The sequence below is a fragment of the Hemicordylus capensis genome, chromosome 5, assembly GCF_027244095.1.
Source record: "Hemicordylus capensis ecotype Gifberg chromosome 5, rHemCap1.1.pri, whole genome shotgun sequence".
NCBI lineage: Eukaryota > Metazoa > Chordata > Lepidosauria > Squamata > Cordylidae > Hemicordylus > Hemicordylus capensis.
This window is the reverse complement of record NC_069661.1, coordinates 208,963,259-208,984,759: the sequence shown is the minus strand read 5'-3', so window position 1 is coordinate 208,984,759 and position 21,501 is coordinate 208,963,259. Positions and strand designations below refer to the sequence as shown.

Sequence of the window (21,501 nt, the reverse complement as noted above, 5' to 3'; positions counted from 1 at the left end):
TTCCTTTTCCTTTTTTTTGGTCTTGTCTTTTAGGTTGTAAGCAGAATCTTATTTTTATGTATGCTCATTTCCATCAGTAGTAGTCAGCTGAGAGAAAGATGGGTTTGAGTACAAAATGGCAGACAAAGGGGACTGAAAAGAGACAAAGCTGAGTCACGGGACACCGGAAGGGGGGCAGGGACTCAAAAAAGAAGCAGACCCTCCTTATCAAGTCCCCACACTACTTCACTTTGCATATTAATTTTGTTGTGTTTTTATTCTTTAATCATGTTTTGCTCTGCCATTGATCTATATGAAGTTTTAGCTTTGAACATGAAATACACAAAGTTTGTTTACAGATCACATCTATTAAGAGATCATCGGAACCAGTTTCTATGCACTGCAGTTGCACAGTAAAAAACAAAGACAAAAAGAAATATTTCAGTTACTAACCCAAAGAAAACCCTCCTCTGTCACAAACACACATATTTAATCAGTCTCAAGAACTGGAGTAAAACAAGTATAACTTTCAAGATGAATCAAAATGCCAGAGTTTCCAAGTGCATACTATCAACATCATATTTCAACAATAGACCAACTTTCAAAAATGGCCTTTTTAATTCTTTTCTTATAAATGTGTCCTATTTGATTTTCACATTTAGTTGAACATCTAATTATGAAGAATGGGTCATTTGGGGAAAGAAAGATAGGGACGCTTGACAACTACTTCCTAGCTACTAAACGGAAAAATCAAGTATGGAAGATATTGTTTTATTTTTAATGCTACTTGAGGTATGCAACTCACTAGGCAATCTTCTACAGTTAGTAGAATGGATGATCCTCTCATAGAAATGTTTGAGTATCAGTGTGCATATGGCAAATTGCATGTGCACCCACACCAAAACCTACTTGTATATTCAAAGCCAGAACACATTAAAATTGAACACATTTTTGCCCAATTGGTCTGGGCAGAAATCTCATGCTAACCCTCCTCTTGATTATTAAGACATTTCTCCTTGTTCATTATCATAATTCTTTTCTCTTTTTATTCATGATAAATGAATGTATGCCATTTTACCTCTAATTCATCATGGGCAAAAGTTCTGTTAACTTTTTGTTAGGAAAAATTAATCTGCCTTCTATGGGGCTTCCTCTCAAAGGGCTGGTTCAGACATCACAGGGCACCCTGGTTAAAGCTGGCTCTGTGCAATGTGTCTGAGCCTCAGGAGCATGCACACACACATAAACACACACCCTCAATGCTTATGCAAGTGTCTACTTACAATTTTGGTTTAAATAAACCAGATTAGTCATGATATCCTAACTGACCAATTTTGGTTTGTTCTAACCTCCTTTACACAAAATAAACTGAAACCAAGTCTTGTAGTGAGTTTCAATTGTGATTTTCTTCATATAAGTCTTGAACAAGTCTAGTCTTGAATAAGCCAAGACTAGTAGATTCAGATGTCACAACCAATCTTGGTTTATTTTAAGCTAAAATCAGAAGTAGATGTTTGTGGCATGGGAGGGGGGAATGTGTGCCCCCAAGTTGTCATGTGGAGCCAGGCTTTAACCAAGGTGAGAGCCACTGTGGTGTAGTGGTTAGAGTGCTGGGCTAGGACTGAGGGCAGGGCTGTCCTTAAAGAACCCTGGCAGAGTGCAGGGCCCGGGGCAAATCAGCCAGTGCTGGGGACCCTTCCAGTTAATTCTAATGGAAGTTAAAAGAGTGGGGCCCAGGGTGGTCGCCCAGCTTGCCATGCCCTAAGGACAGCCCTGACTGAGGGTTCAAATGAAACTCACTGAGTGACTCTGGGCCACTCACTTATCTCTCAGTCTAACCTACCTCAAAGGGTTGTTGGGAGGATAAACATAACTGTGTATACTGCTCTGTGTTCCTTGGAGGAAAAATGGAATATAAATAGACTATAAAGTTAGTCAGTTATAGATAGATAGATAGATAGATAGATAGATAGATAGATAGATAGATAGATAAGGTTCTTTATGCTGTCTGAACCATTTCAAAGACTCCCCAATCTCCATTGGTACAATTGTGAAGATTCCATCCCCCCCACCCACTTGAAAATCTAAGGCCAACAGTTCAAGAAGGAAGAAGCAAATATACAAAGATTAGTTTTGAAAGAGTTAAAACCAAAAGTAAAATAAATGTGACAAGAGTATACCCTAAGATACTGCACACTTCCAGTCTTTCGCTATCTAATCCAAACTTAGTGGGCAGGATCCAGACTAAATGAGTAATGGCTAAACACCATGGGGGAAAATGAGACAAGATAGTCAAGGACTTATGTCCCATTAATTTCAATTAGTCATGACTAAGTTCTTAAAAAAATACCATAGCAAAAGCATCTAGCATTTTCTTTTTGAAATCATCTCACTTTTCTCCATTATAAACAGACAAGTGATACATGCATTGGTCAAGTTATTCATCTTTCAGTTTCCACACTGAAAACTTTGTTACTTTATTGATTAGTACCTACTCTATTGCTTCAGACAGCAATATTAATTAAGGTAATTTGGATCAAACATAAGCATTGCTGTTTTTTCTTTTCAGTATGTATCAGATATTGATTCCTAGGAAAATACTGCTATTAGTAGTTCTACAATATTAAAAATTTGAGACCCACGTAATAACTTACTTTCTTGTATTGCATTAAGAATTTCTGAAAAGTCCACATCCCGCTTCTGAACGTCAAGCCTTATTGGTATTTGCGTTTCCAGCTGGCGACTTTGACAATGCTCTCTTCCTTCTAAAGAAATTGAAGAGATTGGCGGAGTTTGCAAGCAGTTAGGAGCGACTCCAGCAAAGATGGGTGAGAAAGAAGCAATGGTTGAAACCACTAATGCTGCCTAGAATTGTTTTCCCGTGCAATGCAGGAAAGTCAGGCCAAGAATGTATTCTTCACATTGAAAAGAACAAGCATGCGCCTCGCGTTTATCCCTATAAAGCAACAACAACTTCAGCTATCTGTACAACACAGTTGATGGTCTTTAACTGACAACGCAATCCTTAAAATAATAAGCCAGAAGAATTGGGCTTCAACCAATGTGGCCCTAGTGAATGAGACCAAGGAACATATGAAATACCTGCATTTAATTAATAAATAAAACTTCGCTAATTACTACACCATTGGGAAATTTGCAGATTTGAATCAGAATTCAGATTAGGCCAAAAAGTCCATCTCTGTTTGCTGCTTTCAAATTAAGTGCCTTTTAAAGCTATTCTGATGTGTGGAATATTCTTATTCAGAATTTTCTGCCTGTATCTAACTGGTATTTGTTACCTTTGTTATAGGTAGAAGCTTTTCTATAATGGGGCTGAAAAGTGTGTGCAGATCTACCAAGGTAACCTATGGCATAGCTGTATTTTATTTACAAGTCAATTAACTATTCTATTTCAAATCATTCCTGGGACACTTCTGAGGGAATGCAATCCATTACAGGACCTTTGTAATGTTAGATCCATTTTCTTCTTTGGTCAAAGGTCTTGTGTGGTCACTTCCAAAGTACTTTATCCCAGGAGAATCTGCATGTTAAATGCAGATTGGAGCTTGCTCCTAGGAGCTTCCACAGGAAGAGATCCTGACAGAGATCATGGTAGGGGACAGAGTTATAGAGCTCTTGCTGTGCTTCTGATCTGGTTCAGACCCCCTGAATGTGCTGTTTTCATCTTAAGATAAAGCACAGTAGTCACAAATGGCATACATAAAGAAATGTGTAGTTTGACCTTTGGTTAGCCTCATCGTAAGATCTTCTTATGATGGCTCAGCTGACTGCAGCAGGCTGGAGTGAAGTCTAGTTTAACTCCAAGGATCCTGGCTTAACTGGATTCTGTGTCTGGACGGTGGCTTGCCATAGAATATCTGCTCAGACTCTATGCTTTCTTTCACCATGGCAACCCCAAATTCTTTTCAATATGTAAAGAATATTGATAGAACAAAATCTCAATTTCATCTCCTGCGACACTAAAATTACACAAGCAAAAAGAGCTGACATAGCTTGTGACATACATGATGATGAAAGCAGGAAGCCAAACCACATCACTTCACAAGCTGATATTGTATATGCTTCAGCATGCCAACTGAATGCATCTGTGAAATGCAGCAGCTTATACTAAAGAGGTTGCCATGATGCAGAGATTTACTGTGCGCAGGTTATACTGCTGTAAAGAACAAAAATAAAAAATAAAAAATGACTGAGGCAAACAACTCATTTTCCAAGTCTGATTCCAGTGAGGACCAACAAACACACTGTTGCTAAATGGCCTTTTTGGATGTAAAAATTAGACAAACCTTATTCAAAATTGGCTCGTTCCTTATGTATTATAGCACAATGTGTGGAACAGGGTAAAGACACTTTGAGAATCTGGGTTACCAAATAAATACATTCAGACTGAGCCTATATTGATTATCCATCAAAGCCACAGTCTGAAGACTGGAACATATGTTGTGTTCACTTAAGGGATGCTGTAAAAAGCAGCTTTCCCATAACGAGCAATCCCTGCCTGGTCGTAACTTGGGGAATCACTTAACAGTTGGTGCTATGTCATTATGTTGCAAATCTTCACACGAGTGATCTGGATTTCTGGCAGCTCTTAAATCCAGTGTGTTGAGACTCTTAATGTGGTGGCAAAGGAAATTTGTTTTTTATGTTACAGCTGAAATAGGGAACACTCACAAAAGGGAGGCCATTTTCGGTGGCATTTCCATATGAATCCATACATTATGTGCTCTGACCCTGAAACACTTGGCACAAGATGTTTCCACAAGTCACCCCAACAGAATTTTCTGAAGATACGAGTACTCACAGCTAAGTTGAGATGTCTATACATTAGCAAAAATTGCAATCACAACTGGTTCCTGTGAAAACTGGCCTTGAGGCCTTGTTTACACATGCAACAGTATGAAGAGGTAGAGTTCTGAAATAACTATAACGTTCCATATCTAAAATCCCCTGCAAGTAGAAAGTTAACACAACCTCTACCATGCTAATTTTCTCTGTGAAGGAGCACTGAAAAATGGCATCCTTCATTGGCAGCCTGAAGCGGTACAGTCCATTCCAACACCTCAGGACTCTTATCAACTGATTCCAATACATGTATAGATCAGGCTTCAGGCCAAAATGTAGGAATGTGGGCCAGAGGGGGGATATGTGCCACCTTCAGCAAGATAAAAATTCATATTAAGCCATTCCTGCATAGACTCTATACTTACAATTCAATCACCAAGTGTGATTGCTATTCTGCTAAAGCAGAGGCATATTACAATGCAGGATTGATACTCGGCATAGTCAGTATCAACTTGTGCTAAGTTGGCCCATATTAAGTTCTCAAGTTAGCATACTCTCCCACCAACAGAAAATATTCTACTTTAAAAAAATCAAAATCAGAGTGGCTATTTGGTAAGATAACAATTTTGCCTTACAGGTCCATTTGAAGGAATCTTCCATCAAAACACTACGAGGCTGTTCACATGCACAGCCTAGCCTTGGCCAGGGCAGCCCAGCCTGGGCTTGGCTGCGCATATGAAGCGCCAGGATCGAGCCTGCTCCTTGCGCTGCCCCAACGCCTAGCCACACATTTGAGCCCAGTGTTTAGCTGAGGTTAAGCAAACTGTGGTGCGTAATCACCGCCAGGTTCAACAGCTTCCCCCAGCCCACTGAAGTTTTGAACTGAAGATTTGGACAAGTGAAGGTTTAGAACAAAATGTGGACTTCAATACCATTTTCATTTGAATCTTTGGGCTAAGCTCTACATTCAAATTGTGCATCAAAAGCCTGAAAATAGGTCAGATTCCTGACTTGGATGAAAGAGCTGAGTCACCTTGTCTGACTGAATATCTGCAGGATTATGAAGTGTCACTCTACATTTTAGAAGTCATGTGATAGTGACATGATCAGTCATGTGATAGAGACACTGGGCTGGTTCTCATGATCCCCATGATACCAGCTGACCAGGAACCAGAGATTTGCTAGGTGTGCATGCTCTCAATTTCCAGTGTTAAAAACCCAGACAGTTTCAGCAATGTTGGGTTGGCATGTACCAACCTGAGATCGGTAATCTAGGATTTGACCTATGTTTGCCAGTCTCTGTTACCTTTATGTTACATAAAAGGTAACATAAATCAATTTAAGGAAGACATCAGGGATGTGGTGGTTCTCCACCATTCTTTCCAGAGCCTCATCTAGGAATGATTGATAAGCAGAAAGTCATGGGAATGAGGTCAGTGTAATGAGAGCTCCTAGCTCATGAGTTGGCAATCTTGGCTCTCCAGCTGTTGTTGAACTACAACTCCCATCATTCCCAACATTTCCACAATCAATTGTTTTAGCTAGATTTCCCCATTGTCTGGAATGAGGAGACCTGCAGAAGGGTGAAGCAACCTCGCAACGCAGCATTACAGACATTCATGTTGCATTGGACGTTGGCCACTGTTAGTATGAAATGTATCACCATGATATCAAGATTTGCTTATGAATTTCAATTTCTGGAATTAAATTCAAATGTGAATTCACATTAACAGTTTTTCCCCACTGTGCAAAGTAACAAGTGCTTAATTCTTAAAAGGAGAGATGTCATGGAGTAAGCCTTCTTGAATGTTGCATGTTCTGAGCTGCAGGGCCTGCTACAAATGAATACTGCAAACAAAGACAGATGTCACTATTTCTATATCTGTGCCTCTCAAATAGTGCAAAGTCATTGCAATAGACTAAAGAAGTTGAACCCAGATAATTAAGTCATGCTACCATTTTAATTTAATCTATGTAAATACATCAGGGAAGAAAACAGATGTACTAGATTGGGAATGGATGGAAGGAAGGACAACAAATCACCCACAATGCAGGTGCTAAGTAAATTGGCTTGTTCTTTGTAAGCATATTAAGAAATATAGGCCCAGGGTACAGTCATGCCTACTCATGAGCAAGTGCCAGTGAAAAGAACAGAAGCTGTTCACGAGCATCACAACTATTGCTCTGAATTGTACAATTTAATAACAGTAATTGTGTCATTACATGAGATGCTCAAGAAAGATTAATAACTTTCTGACTTTTTTCAGTCACTTAGGAACTATCATAGCATGAAAATTAATAATAAGCATTTATGCACCACTTTTTGGGTGCTCAAAAATAACATACATTGGCCACATTCACACATAATGGGGAACTGGAGTTTCAGGGGCCAGAGGTTTCCTAGTGTGACTTCTGAATGCATGCAACTCTGACCCCATTCCTTTTGCAGCCCAAGGTTTCACTCCTGATACTCCAGTTTGAACCTTCAGTTTGTAGTGAGTTTTGCTGCTCAAAACTGGGATTCAACAGGGCCTCCATTGTGTCCAAATGCAGCACTGAAGGCTGCATTCCCACAGACCGGAGTTGAGGGAAGAAGCTCCTCCCTCTCTCCTTGTGTTATTGGCTGTGCGGGCTGTCCTTCAAGCAAGAAGGAAGCCTGAACAGCCAATTCCCCCTCCTCTCTGCAGTCTCGCTGACTGCAGGGAGGGAGCTCTCCATTTCATCAAAATGTGGACAGGAGAGCTGGGGTGAGGGCAGTTCCACGTTATGTGCGAATGCAGCCATTGTATCTCACAGTAATGCTTACAACAATTCAATAAAGTAGCTCAGTATTAGTATCACACAAGTGGAACTTACAAGAAAATGTTGCAATGAATGGGGGCTGTTTCTGCCTCCTAGACTCCCCCACTAGATTTTCCAGTGGAAGGAAGATAACCTTATATGCTAACATGAGCTTCTTGGAGGATTGGAAGGGTAACATTAACAAATAAAGAAGGCTCACTTACTGGACAGGCATCAGTAATCACTTCCGTTTGCAAGAAACAAAAGAGATATAGGGGTGGACTGCCCTTCCAAACTCCCTCCTTATTAAAGGCTGGGGCTGATTTCCCTGAGCTTTCACTGCTAACTGAGATGAGAGTTCAGGCTTGAGAGCTGAAGTGAGAAGAGTTTCTTATTCAAAGCTGTGGAGCATCATGGCATGGCCTGCAAGGTAGAGGCTTTTGCAATGTAAGGCTGCAATCCTATGCACATTTTAGTGAGGAGCAAGCACCACTGAATACAATGCAACTTACTTCTAAGTACATTTGCTAGGACTGTACTGATGTTTATGTCCTGGCTGGCTAGCAATCGTGCTTGGGGAAAGGAATGGATGGAAAGGTGAGGGTGAGGAGGATTGTAGCCTTCCAGCCTTTCCCTGCTAAATTGGATGGATTTGTGGGGTGGGGTGGGGTGGGGTGGGGTGGGGAGGGGAATGGTTGTGGTGTCCCATTAGAGGGCAAAGAGGTGGTGGTGACTCCCACCTTTGTTGTGAGTGTGGGTTGCCCACTCTAGCTGCCTATTGGGGAAATAAGCAAAGGGTTTTTCCTCACTGCAATTTACTGCTGCTTCAGAACAATCTTCTCAATAAAGCATTCTTACTGGAAATGACACTTCCTGGCTTCCCTCCCTGATGATTAGCTCTCTAATGTGTCACACAGTTGTCAGAAATTTTTTAACAAACTGCCCTGGAAATGGCATTCCAAGAGACAATAAAAGTGTGTGTGGAAAAGATCAGACACAACTCCCTGCTGTGGGGGTGGAGTCTCACTGGTCCGCCACGCCCCTCATGTCAACAACTGGACTCATCGGCCAGTCTTGCTTCCTATGCCCAGCAGTCAACTTGCAGAACACTGTACCTAGCTTATCGGTGTTCCCCCTTGCCCCAGTATTTGGCCCTTTAACATACAGAACTTTGACATATTATTTACTTCCCTGATACTGGAGTGCTACATATGCACTTAATTGCTTTAAAAGGAGTGCTTAAATGAGGGGAGAGGGTTTTTCCCCCCCACCAACCAAGAAGATGTGGATTTCCTCAGGTCTTGAAAACAGAGGTGAACTTTAGGTTTTTGAATTTTTAAATGCTCATAGCTTACATGTGTAGCACTTTTGTGTGGTGGTGGGGGGGAGTTTTTCACATCACTTTTGGTACTGCAAAACACACACACACAACAACAACAGCAACCCTGAGGGGGAACAATGATCATTTATTGAACTTCCCCTCCGACCTTACTACACCATTAGTTTAATGACTGATTTGTGCACAGAGCTGCAAATATCCCTCACCTGAGCTCCAAACATTCAGTTTTTTAATCAATTCATTTGCTACTATTTGCAAAGGAGAGTCTATGGTTCACTTGTGTACATGTTACTCTACATACCCTTTAGAGCTCTGTGCAGGTGGGTCTGCAGAGAACCCATTCCTGCTGAAGAAATGGTCTTGGCCTGCCAAATTGTTACTCTCTCGCTAGGTCAGGCCTGCTCAACTTTGGCTCTCCTGCAGATGTTGGCCTACAACTCCCATAATCCCTGGCTACTGGCCACTGTGGCTAGGGATTATGGGAGTTGTAGTCCAAAAACAGCTGGGTGGGGGCAAAGTTGAGCAGGCCTGGTCTTGGTGTACTTTAAATGGCAATTGAAATGGTCACCAGGTGAAGTCCAGTCCTCACACACCTGGTCCTGGAACTGGGTGGACTCCAGCCAACACTTCTGCACCCTGCCCTATTCAATGCTGTTTAGGCTATGGAAGGAGACATGGGTGGAGATTCAAGAGAGGGTTGATGGGTGGGAGGGAAATGAATTAGCTGTATTAAATTTATTTAAAATTTATTTATTTATAAAAACCTCAAGTGTGTATGGAGCAAGGGCAAACACACAGACAGAGACAGCAAGAGAGGCAGTCCAGTCTGTGTGCATGGCCTGTGTAAAGGAATGAGGCCTTTGCCTCCTCTGTGTTTTCCAAATTTTCATATTGTATATGTAAATGCTTACTCTCTTTATTCTGTGTTAAGAAGCTGTGCAGGGGTCAAAAGTTAACAGCTCCTGTTCAACAGTTTGTTTTGGGAGGGGAAAGAGTTCTGCTGCTTAATTTTTGCAGTTAAGAGAGGGTTTGACTTGATTGGGTATGTTTTTAAAAACTGAGCAAAGAGTTTGTTCTGATTGGGTTGGTTTTGGAGAGAAAAGAGAGAATAAAAGGAGGCAGGAAGTTAGTCAATGGTGGAATAAGAGCTGAACTGGAGCAAGACTCGGAGAGACATCTCAGAGACAGGAGCATAGCTGGAACAGTGAAGAGACAAGCAGACTGCTGGAGAAATCTGACTGGGGAAGTTAGGGGCAGAGGCTGAAATCACTGACGGAATCACTGCAGCACAGAAGAGGCAGAAACTGAGGCCGTGAGGGAACCAAGTTTTCTGCAGAGGAAAGAGGGAAGCTTTGGAAGAATGTATACTTCATATTCCTTTGAGACTGTTGCTAGGCCTATGGGCTATTGGACGGTTATTCAATTCTCTCCTATAACTTTTGCTCAACTAGACCCCCCTCCCCCATTTTTTACTTGAGATCACTGCACTGTTTTGGAATTAAGAAGATTCTGAACCAAGTAAACTTTCATTTTTTAAAAAACTGCTTCTATAGTATCTTTATTATTTTCCTCACCCCCAATCTACTTGCCCAAGCTGCTTTACCACACTACCTTGCACCTCCTTTCCTACCACAACTTGGGATACATTAAATGTCCCACGTATTTTATTTTCCGGTTAACTTTAGTGGCATAAACGCTTCACAGAAAATGAAGCTTGTTTACCCACAGTTTCTTTTTTGTTTGCCAAGAACAGAATGTAGATCACAGACAGTAACCTGCCTCTGTAAAATTTTGGTGGGAAGGAAACTAAAGAATAACTGCTATTTTAGAATTTGTGACAGATGACAGACAGGCATGTCAACCACCTCATCACAGAGAGATGGTTGAATTAACTCAAATTATAGTTTTGATAAACATGAGTGTGTGTGTGAGAGAGAGAGAGAGAGGGAGGGAGAGAGGGAGAGTGAGTGAGAGACTATTTTGTTTGTATCAAGGGCGAAGATGAGTAAAAATGAATTAACTGAGCCTGATATTAATTGTCTGAAAAACAGATGATCACAGAATCATAGAACCAAAAGGTATTTAATAATAATAATAATAATAATAATAATAATAATGAAATATCTTTCATTCCCTTTGCACACAGGAATTTAAAAATACCCTCAACACAAACTTGAATGTCACCGTTAATATTTTGAAAAGTGTTTAAACTTGCATGCATCATGGCTAGAAATAGAAATGGAGGAACTAGCAAACAGACACAACTGAGGTATGCCCAAATGTATTGTATACATCATAATCAAACCAAATGGGCTTGCTACAATCTGGGCCATGAGAAAGAAAGAACTAAATTTTCTGTGCAGTTGTTCACAAGGAGGCTCAACAGGATGCCAGCACACTACAAAGCAGATGTTTGCTGCCTTCCATTGTGCAAGTATGCAAATAGGCCCAATCTGCAGCACCTTCAGTGCCAAGGCAGCATTGGCTCCATGCAGGAAGAAGAGATCAAGTGAGAGGCCACAGAGAGAACTGATTATGTTAGTAATTTTGATAACTGCCAACTTGTTCTGGTGCGTATGTAAGATGGGGCGGTCTTTTCATAAGGCAAGGTGAGGTGGTTGCCCCAGGCAACACATTACTGGGGTGCAATCAGGGTAGTGAAATGCACCCTGCTGCTGGCAACAGAGCACCACTTTGGGACCAATCTGACCCATGCATGCTTTGCAGGGAGCACCTGTCCTTGCACTGCTTTCAAGAAAAACGAGGAGAAAAGATGAGGCTTCTGGCAACCATTCCCCCTCCTCACCCATTGCACCAAAGCTTGCAAGGGTCAGTTTTGAAAGGGACCATGAAGCAAGGGTTATGGGGCGAGGCAGCATTTGGCATCCCACCTCAGGTGCTGCAATATCTTAGGCCACCCCTGATGTAAGAGACATTGAGGCTATTCACACAACCACTCGAAAGCGGGCTAAGGGAGCCCAACCCACTTTCGAGTGGTCATTAGAACTGCCGGGAACCCTATGGCTCCCAGCGGTTAGCCCGCTTAATCCCCCCACCTTAAACGAGGTTAGTGGAGCGAGCATTTTGGCTAACCCCATTTTGGCAATTGCAAGTCACCACGGCGTGGCTCCATGCCACGGCGACTCATGAGGAGACCCCCAACCGGGATCCTGCAACAAGCCTCCCGGCCTCAGGGGTCTCCCCAGAATGCCTCACACACTTGTGTGGGGCGTTTTGGGACTTCCGAGGGCTGGGGCCCCTGATCCTCGCCACCCTTACTGGCTCCATGAGGGAGCTAGCAGGGTAAGCTCCTTGCTGTTCTGCAGGGAGAGACGGCTAGCCTGCTCTCCCTGCAGAGCCTGGTTAGGCTCTACTCACGGATCATGTCTAGAGCCTCATTATTTTGTTTGTCCTTAGAGGAAGTGACAGAACAGCTGATGTTATGCTGACATCCACAGTAGTTTGACTGCCAACACTGTCCACGAATAGCAGGTGTCAGCAGAGTAAATACACAAGACTCGGTATTTTTTTCTGAAATGCTAGAAGAGAGGTCTTGATAGGGAATCTTAGATGCTCTGGAATATCTTTGCTTCTTGCAACCCAGCTGTTCAGCTCTCACTATGGATTATTGATGATAGCAGCTGTGAACAAGCATACAAGTGAACCCTATTATCCGTGGGGATTCCATTCTCTGCTACAACCATGGATAGTGGGTCATTGAGTTTATGGGCGTTGCAGTGGGTGGGGGGAGTTAGATTCCTGGAGGCTCTGAAAACATCAGAAAAGTGCCCTTAAAAAGTGCCCTACTGTGCTCTGTGTGCTTCCAGGTGTCCAGCAACACCCCACTAAAGTCCCAAATCCTGTGTTTTTGCATGAAAAAACACATTTTAAAAAGATTAAACAAATGAGCCACAAAATGGCTCCTGTCTTCAAAATAGTGGCCAGGAATGGCCTTGGAGGTCATTTCTAGCCACCAAGAACCCATGGATACACAAAAGTAACCCTTGTTAACCGTCTCACACACACACACACACACACACACACACACACACACACACACACGTATGCCAAGGTTGGGTGTCAATTACCCAACCACAGATATGTGGAACTGAGGATGTTGGATCAGTGGATGGTGAGGTTTGCTTGTACTAAGAAAGACCAACATGCTAGTGAACATCAATCTATTGATGTCAATTTATAAAATGATTTCCATGCAAGCTTGATCAAATGCTATGCATATATTGCATAGCATTCTCATTTGTATGACGTAATATGGAAAATGTTGTGGCCAAATATATTACCTGGCTGATGAGTTACTAGTGGTTTCCCAGTTGGAGCTGGCAATATAATAGACCCTGAAGATGAAGCTTCCATTTTTATTGACCTTCTGACTTGTGGGGATGAAGAATGCCTAACCACAGGCAGTCGCTGTGATAACTGATGGCCTGCTGCACTTCTCCTTGGGTAAATCTGCACACACTTTTCAGCCCCATGAATGGATAAGCTTCTACCTATGACAAACGAAAGAAGTAACTGTTAGATACAGGTAGCAAATTCTGAATTAGGATACTGTATTACAGACATCAGCACAGCTTTTAAAGGACCTTCATTTGAAAGAAGCAGACAGAGATCTACATTTTGGGCTAATCTGAATTCTGATTTAAGTCTGTAGACTTCCCAATCTTAAAACTAGTCTAAGCCATGGTGTAGTAAGTAGCTATGTTTTCTTTAGGCACAGTGAATTAAATGTGGGTATGTCATAGGTTCCTCAGTCTCATTGCCTTCATTAGGGTCACACTGGTTTAAACGCAATTCCTCTGGGTTATGATTTAAGGATTGTGTTGTCAAAGAGAATCAGCTAGGTTGTATAGACTACTGAAGCAAAGAGAATGCTGGGTTCTTTTCAATGTGAAGAATATATTATTGGCCTGACTTTCCTATACTCCACAGCAGGGGTGGGGTGGGGTGGATTACAGGCAGCATTAGTGGTTACTACTATTGCTTCTTTCTCACCCTTCTTTGCTGGAGTCACCACTACACTCTTGCAAATTCTGCTCTTGCATACTCCCCCATCCCTCTCTTTTCTTGGAATAGAGAAAAATAGTAACCCTGCTGCAGGTCTGTCTTTCTGAGCCCTGCCATGGAGTTGAATACAACTCTGTTTAATACACCTATTACATGACAAGACCTGCGTGGAGCCTGAGACCAGTAGTCAAGGTTCAAGAGACAATTCAGAAGTGACGAGTTTAATTCCCCTGCTGAACACTCCGGGATAATATAGTAAGAAATTAACATAGAAAGACAGGATATATAAAAGCATTTCAGTGTCGGTAACCCAGGTTCAAACCATCACTTGGTTCAGCTCACTGGGTAGGCTTGAGCAAGTCTACCTCATGGATAAAATGACACTCTAGAACAGGGGTTCTCAATGTGTGGGTTCCCAGATGTAACTGGACTTCAACTACCATAATTCCCAACCAAAGGCCACTGGGGCTGGGGATTATGGGAGCTGAAGTCCAATAACATCTGGGGACCCATATGTTGAGAAACCCTGCTCGAGAAGGTCTTTGAAGGAAGTGTGATATGTAAATATAACGAACAAACTGCACATAGCATATATATAACATGCAAACCCATATTTTTAATTAAATACTGCAATTATAAATATATTTAAAAGCTAGTTCACAAGAGTATGTCACCAAAAAATAAAACCAAGGGTAATAATATGCAAATGAAGGGATGGAGCTATGCAGATAATCCCCAGTCCACTTCCTAGTAGCTGCCTCTGAAAATGATCAAAGTAAGCAGTCTGAAAAATAGGTGTAATTAAGAATGGACAAAATCTGATCTTTGCCCCAGACCTTGAGGTCAGCAAAGGTAGTGGGGAAGGTTCATTCTTAACTGAGAAGCAGAAATCAAAGGTGACATTTTTCAATGGTTCAAGATGTTTTTGGCTCCACTATGTTATTGGTAGCATTGTTAAGAAAGCAATCAATGTGTAGAGCCTTATGGGGATCTGTGGTGAGAGCAGGCTTGACCCGCTCTCCCCACAGACAAGCAGTAGCTTGTTGCTGGCTGGATGATCCGGCCACCCAGATGAGTGGCGGCTTCAGTCGGGCACTTCCACACCCAGCCATGGTTTGTTCTGGAGTTCCAGGAGGTCAGGGGAAGGGGAGCGCTGCTGAGTGGTGCCCTGGCCCCCGGAGCCCCGGGAATGCACCATGTGAGTGCACAGTGTAATCCTGGGGTCCCTCCTCCCCTCCCTCCCACCCCAACTGTGTTTGCTGTGGCTGCAAGCGGCCGTGGCTGATACACAATTACAAAAACAAGGTTAACAGAGCACTTGAGCCATTAACCTTGTTTAGGGGGAGGGGTATTTAGGTGGGCTAGCTGCCATTGAACCACTGGGTTCACCCGTGAGCCTGTGAGCCCAGTGGTTCTCACGATAGATGGAAACCAGGCTTCCATCAATCATGAGAATAGCCCATCTGTTAAGGAATAGGGCTATTTTTGACATCTTGTTGAGTAAAAATCTAAAGGGGTTGTTCAGTAAACTCTTTGATTATGGAACTTGGAATTAAGTCTAGCTCTTATCAAAGGAAAGAGACTTATGAAGTTTGGATCTGGTTGTGGTGATCTGTACTAAAAAGGACATTTGTAATCATCTGGGTGGTGGTGGTGGGTTTACTTGGTTTTACTTTATGAGTACCACAGCCCAACTAGGTTGAGCAGCATATATAGTGGAGAGCTATAACTGATTACCAACCAGGAGGGGAGTGCTGAACTGGACTGTGCACATTTAAGGAGATTTTAAACTAATCATCCAGGAAAGTGATATATAAACATTTAATAAATAATAATAATAATAAATACTGGAGGAATGAATTCCTGAATGTTAATTAAAACATAGATATATTACTTTCATTAACCTTTTAGATATCTCATGGTGTTTCTTGCATTTAGTAGAAAGTACTCAAACAAGTTGGTCCTTTGAATACTGAAACTGGCTGAACTTAAGCTGAAACCAATTCAAAGAAAAATTGCTCTTGTTTTGCAGCCACTTCAAGAATTCAAATATTTGTTCTCCCAACTGGCATTTTTCAACATCAACATTCCCAATTATAGAACATGAAACTCTTCTGGGCAAACAAGGGACTATGATTCAGTGGTAATGTTCAGTTCACCAACATCTCCAGGTAGGGCTGGGAAAGATCCATCTGAAACCCTGAAGAACTACTGCCAGTCAGTGTGGACAATACTGACCTAGATAGACCAATGCTGAGGCAGTTTCAGATCAGAGATGAAGGGTTGGATGAAGTTATGGAAGATAAGCTTAGTTCCCTCCCCCCCTCCCACCCATATTCCCTGAACCACCCTGGCATGCTGCCCGTGCACATGACAAGGAGTGGAAAGATAAAATAGAAGAATATGAGCCCATGGAGTTTCCTCCATGTGCCCCCATATAACTGTGCCCCCATGTGGTGACTCATATTCCATATTAACCTCTACCCCTCTCTTATATTTAGCAAGAGGAGAGCAACCAGCTCTAGCAAAGTGTCCTTCCAGTTTCCGTTACTGGTGTCCACCTTGTGTTTCTTTTAGACTGTCAGCCCTTTAGGGACAGATAATTGTCTTATTTTTATTCTACACAAACCACTATGAGAATTTTGTAAAGTGTATAATCATGATACTGAATTTGGATATGACTCAACAAATTCATTGTCCTTTCCATAACCATAGTCTGCTAGAAAAATGAGTTTGTTCAAAGTTCTTGCAGGTAGTACTTTCTTGTCACATAACCCTATCCCAAAGCAGCTGTCAATATTTTACAAAGGCTGACTCCTGTAGCAAAACCTATCACAAATCAGCTTCTCATCTTTGCAGGCCACAATGCCTGTGCATCCTATCATCCTTGCTTCTGTTGCATAAAATATTGTCTTGAGTGCTACAGGTAGAAATGCACCAAAGCCTGTGGTTAGAAAGCGAAAAGCCACTTCCAGGGAAATTGCATCCAAGTTGTTTTAACTCCCTCTGAATTGCTAGTGAAAAATCCATGCTCATTTGGCACCTCATCTTTATGGGAACAATCCAACAAAAACAGCAGTAAAGAAGCACTTTCTGTAAATCTACACAAGGTGCTCCCAGCCGTCCATTTCTGTAGTGATCAACAAGTGACTCTGCCATGGAATATTATTTGCATATTTCTCCCAGAGATTAAATAGAGCAATATGAAGATGGTTGCCGAACTTATGTATAGTGTTACGGCTCTGTAACACTGTGCCCCAGGCCTGCTACAGACTCAGAATTTATTTTATTTTATTTTATTTATTTAACATATTTTTATATCACCCAAAACTTACATCTCTGGGCAGTTTACAACAAAATAAAAACAGAAAAAGTAAAACATTAGTTAAAAGGGAAAAAAAGTTTAAAACATTACAACAATTTAATAATTTTTTAAACAATATTTTAAAACAGCATTAAAACCATCAATGCAGCTCCAGTGCTGGTAAGAGTGGGCAAGAGCACTAGCAGCATGTCTGCAGTTTTCCCCATTCACAACAACAGGGAAACTGCAGTAATGCCGCTTCCACAACCGCCCATACTTACAACACTGGGCAACCTTATGAGTCTGCAGCAGCAGCCCCGAGGCACAACATTACATTTCTGTAATGCTGTACATAATATAAGCCAGAATCATTACAATGAGTTAATCATAACTGTACATACAGTTGGATAAGAAATGAAAGAAATGTAAGAAATAGTAATTGGTAAACTAATCCATATTATTCGCTTCAGAGAAGGCAGGGAAGAAAGCAACAAAATAAGATATTTTGTAGAAGGTAACCTTTTCATTTATTATTGGAACATCAGGTGGCATTTTACTCACCATGGTGGGATTTATTTTTTGTTTATGTGAGTGTGTGTGTTAGGACCTACCTTGTCCATGACAAATTAGCATGGATGTTTAAGAGGAGGGAAGAGAACCCTCTTTCAGGCTGTATGCAGTATAAAACTAAATGACTCAAAGTTATTAGGGTTGAGCGCAGAGTTTCTGAATAATCCATGGCAAAATAGGTAAACCTAACCAAAGTAAAGGGTTTGGAAAAATAGGGCACACAACAATTTTATTCACACTTCTCCATTGTGCTAGATTAGAATCTGAAGGGTAGAAGATAGGGCAAGGTACTTTGATGTACAAAGAAGCCAAACATAACCACAAAATGGCTCCTAGAAAGCAACATTTTCATCTCTTTCTTAAAAGCTTTCTCTCTCAGGGATAATGGACTATCTTAACAGAAATGGAGGACAGCCAACCTTGTCTCTGGTAAGGGAATTCATCCTTATACAGAAAAGGGATTCTTCATTTTTATAATGTAATACTCAATATGGGTCAAGCCCATGGGAAATGTGTATTTGTGGTTTTCCTGGCCACAAGGAAATTCAGCTGTATGCACAAGAAGAGGAAAGATGCTAACTGGGATTTTATTGTCACCTGGATAGCATTGTCTGGTAGGGGTGGCCCTTCCATTAGTCAGTGTGAGGTGGTAGCTTCGGACTCGGGCACAAGGAGGGGTGCAAGAGATGGAAAATTCCTGCCACCTGCCACTATGGATGCCACTCCACAGGCCTATCAAGTCTGCTCACTGCCACTGACCTTCCTCATTCCACTCAGGCATGTTGTTAATTTCCTCTCCTCACCCCATGGGGGTGAACCTCTTCTTTCCCCTCTTCCCCACTCGGTGAGTTAGGCATGTCCCTGCTGTCACTGCCTTGCTTTCTGGCATAGTCTGAGGGTGTTTACACGTTACCCCTGCTGCCTCAGCACCACAGCCTACAAATGATGAGCCACCTGCCCACAGATGGGGGTGTCATTTTTTGCCTCAGGCAAAAAATTTGGATTTCATTCCAAGGAGCAAACATCAAGAATGGGTAGCCTGAATTATCTGAACACTGGAGGCTGTCAGCCCTGCTAACCTTTTCATTGTGCTAATTAAGAGGGAAGCAAATATTTAATTTCAGATTATTCGGAGAGGTCATTCCTCAAACTTATCTTTCTTGGCAGATTTAACTAATACTGAAGAGGTTTAGAATAAAACCAGGAAAGTATGTGTCACTCTAATAAATCACACAGCACCATAGCTATAATGTAATTAATAGTTTTAAATAAATATAGATTTATGGTTTCATCTTGGCCTGTTTCATAATCATAAAGTAGAGCAATTGCATGGTTTGCACACAAGAAGGGCAGAAACTGCAGACAGGCAGCTTTGACTGAAACAGCCACAAATGTTGCATAAACAGGCTCCAAAATATGATTGCCTTGGCCCTTTACCCTTGGTATTTTCATAAGTGTGTTGTTGCATTCCTTTCCATTTATCTGCAGAATTTTTTTTAAACACCACAATAACCCAATACTACAAATAAATAACATTTAGGATATATATATATATTCAGAAATATCACCTCTCCTCTCTGAACCATGAATACTAGTGCAGTAATCCATAATAGAAGCAATCAAGATTGTACAAACAGGATGGAAAATGACACTTTGGGTGTAACAATATATATAGGAATTCGGTATTAGGAAAAATCTCCTGCCATCTTGATCAACTGAAAGATAAGTTAGTTTGTTTTATTTCTATTCCGCCCTTCCAAAAATGGCTCAGGGTGGTTTACATTTAAGTTAAACTACAAGTTTAACTTGTAGTTTAAACTAAACTGCAAGATCCCAATGTGGAGAAGACAGGATAAGCAAGATGGTGTTACACTCCTGCTTCATTCTTTGTTTTCACTAATGACAAGTATAGTTTTTAGCCTGTGCAATGCCATGCAATAAGCAGGACCCGTCTTCAACCCTGGTCTGCCAGAGCAGTGTAGTGTGTCACAGCTGCACTGCACTGGGCCTTCGAGAGAAACAACGGCTGCTGATTGCAGCACTTGAGCTAGGAAACAATAATCATGTCTGCGTCAATGCTACAGCCCTAAAACCACATCCTATAAGCTGCTTCCTCTGTTTGTCCTTAACATCTGACATTAGAGAAGGGGTGTGTGTGTGAGAGAGAGCCATGTACAAAGGAGAGATACTGAGGCGCTTCACACTAACCTGTGTGAAGCGCCTTACTAGGCTCTGCAGGGAGAGTGGCCTTAGCCTGCTCTCCCTGCAGATGATTATGCTTACAGCCCTGGGCAGCTGAATTGGCCACCCACATGACTACCAGCCCCATCACAGAGCTGGTGGGGGCTGCGGGGATCTGGGGCTGCCTGGCCCCCAGAAGTTCCAGGATGCCCCATGCGAGTGCGTGGGGCATTCTGGAGAGACCCCCAGGGCCAGGAGGCTTGTTTTAGCTTCCTGGCGGGGGTCTCCTGTGTGTTGCCGTGGCATGGAGCTGTGCTGTGGCAGCACACAATCAACTAAATGGGGTTAGCGGAGCATTCGCTCCACTAACCTCGTTTAAGGGGAGGGGTCATTTGGGTAACCTCGTTTAAGGGGAGGGGTCGTTTGGAGAGGTCGTTTGGGTAGCCTCGTGACTCCCGTGGCAGCAGACAACCAGGAGATATCGGGCTAGGCTCCCTTAGCCCGATCTCTCCTGGTTGTGGGAATAGCTTCAATGTGTATGTTTTTGTGCACGCAAGTGAGCAAGAATTTAGCAACAGCTTGGGCCAAAATATTTCACTTCTGGCTGCTGTCACTCTACGTTGTGTGCATGTGGAAGTTTACAAATCACCAGGGAGAGGATTTCTCATCCAACCCAGATGGAATATATGGGACATTTTATACAATGGCTGTGGAATATAAATGTGGAAATCTCCCAGGTGATCAGGAGGGCCTGAACGCTGTTCTGCAGGACAAGGACAAAATGCAGGACAAATTGTTCTTCAATGTCTCCACTAGTGGCTCCCAACAACCTCTAAGATTTTCCTTGCTCAGCAGTCCAGACACAAACATCAGTTACTTCAGCTTCTCTAAATAGAAAATACCTTTTTGAGCCATAAAATAGTAACAGTATGTTCAGAAATGATGTCATCAAAAGGATGCAGTGTAGATCACAGAAATGTTGCTAGTAATGTATCTTGTATTCCTTAATAGGAGAAATATGGGGCTTAAATAACGAAAAGAGGTTGTGATGGATAAGTAGGGAAGCATGAAGGTTATCAGTGCCACACAACATATTAATCCAGGATTTGACCTACATTTCTCCAGTAAATGTTGGATTGACTCAGATACTTCAAATTAATCTTTTTCATTAAGCATTTTAATGCTGTGGTTTCTGGGCTTGCAGTTTTCAGTTCAACCCCTTCTTCTCACTTGCCGAACAATCTGTGCCAGAGGAAGCAATGGACTTTTAGTGCGCCTACACTTGTGAACAGTGAATATCTTAAAAGAATTAGTTTCTTGGCTTATTCAAAGTGCTTGTGTGAATAGCCTTATTCGTTTCTTCATTGAAGGTACTAATAGGCATTCTGTTATCCTCCTTTGGCCTACTGTGCTTCATTCTCAAGCCCAGTAGTCCCATTTTGGGGACATTTGGTCTAGGCTTCTCTGCTTCTGTAATTCCTAAATCCATTACTGATATGGTATGGTTGCCACCAAAAAA

At 42.0% G+C, this 21,501-nt stretch overlaps 1 protein-coding gene across 4 annotated transcripts in view; it reads right to left on the bottom strand.

Annotated features, from left to right (window-relative positions):
* ANO4 (anoctamin 4) overlaps positions 1–21,501 on the bottom strand; it is a 255,081-nt gene that overhangs the window by 165,842 nt on the left and 67,738 nt on the right. Inside the window, exons 4-7 of one of the 4 annotated variants that reach the window (XM_053257089.1) lie at positions 13,257–13,413; positions 12,335–12,347; positions 5,794–5,815; positions 2,634–2,744 (exon numbers count right to left, since the gene is read on the bottom strand). In XM_053257089.1, the coding sequence (XP_053113064.1) occupies positions 2,634–2,744; positions 5,794–5,815; positions 12,335–12,347; positions 13,257–13,413 (303 nt within the window). Of the gene's footprint in view, positions 1–2,633; positions 2,745–5,793; positions 5,816–12,334; positions 12,348–13,203; positions 13,414–21,501 lie in introns of all 4 variants that reach the window. The other 3 variants (XM_053257091.1, XM_053257092.1, XM_053257093.1) reach the window with 3 other exon arrangements.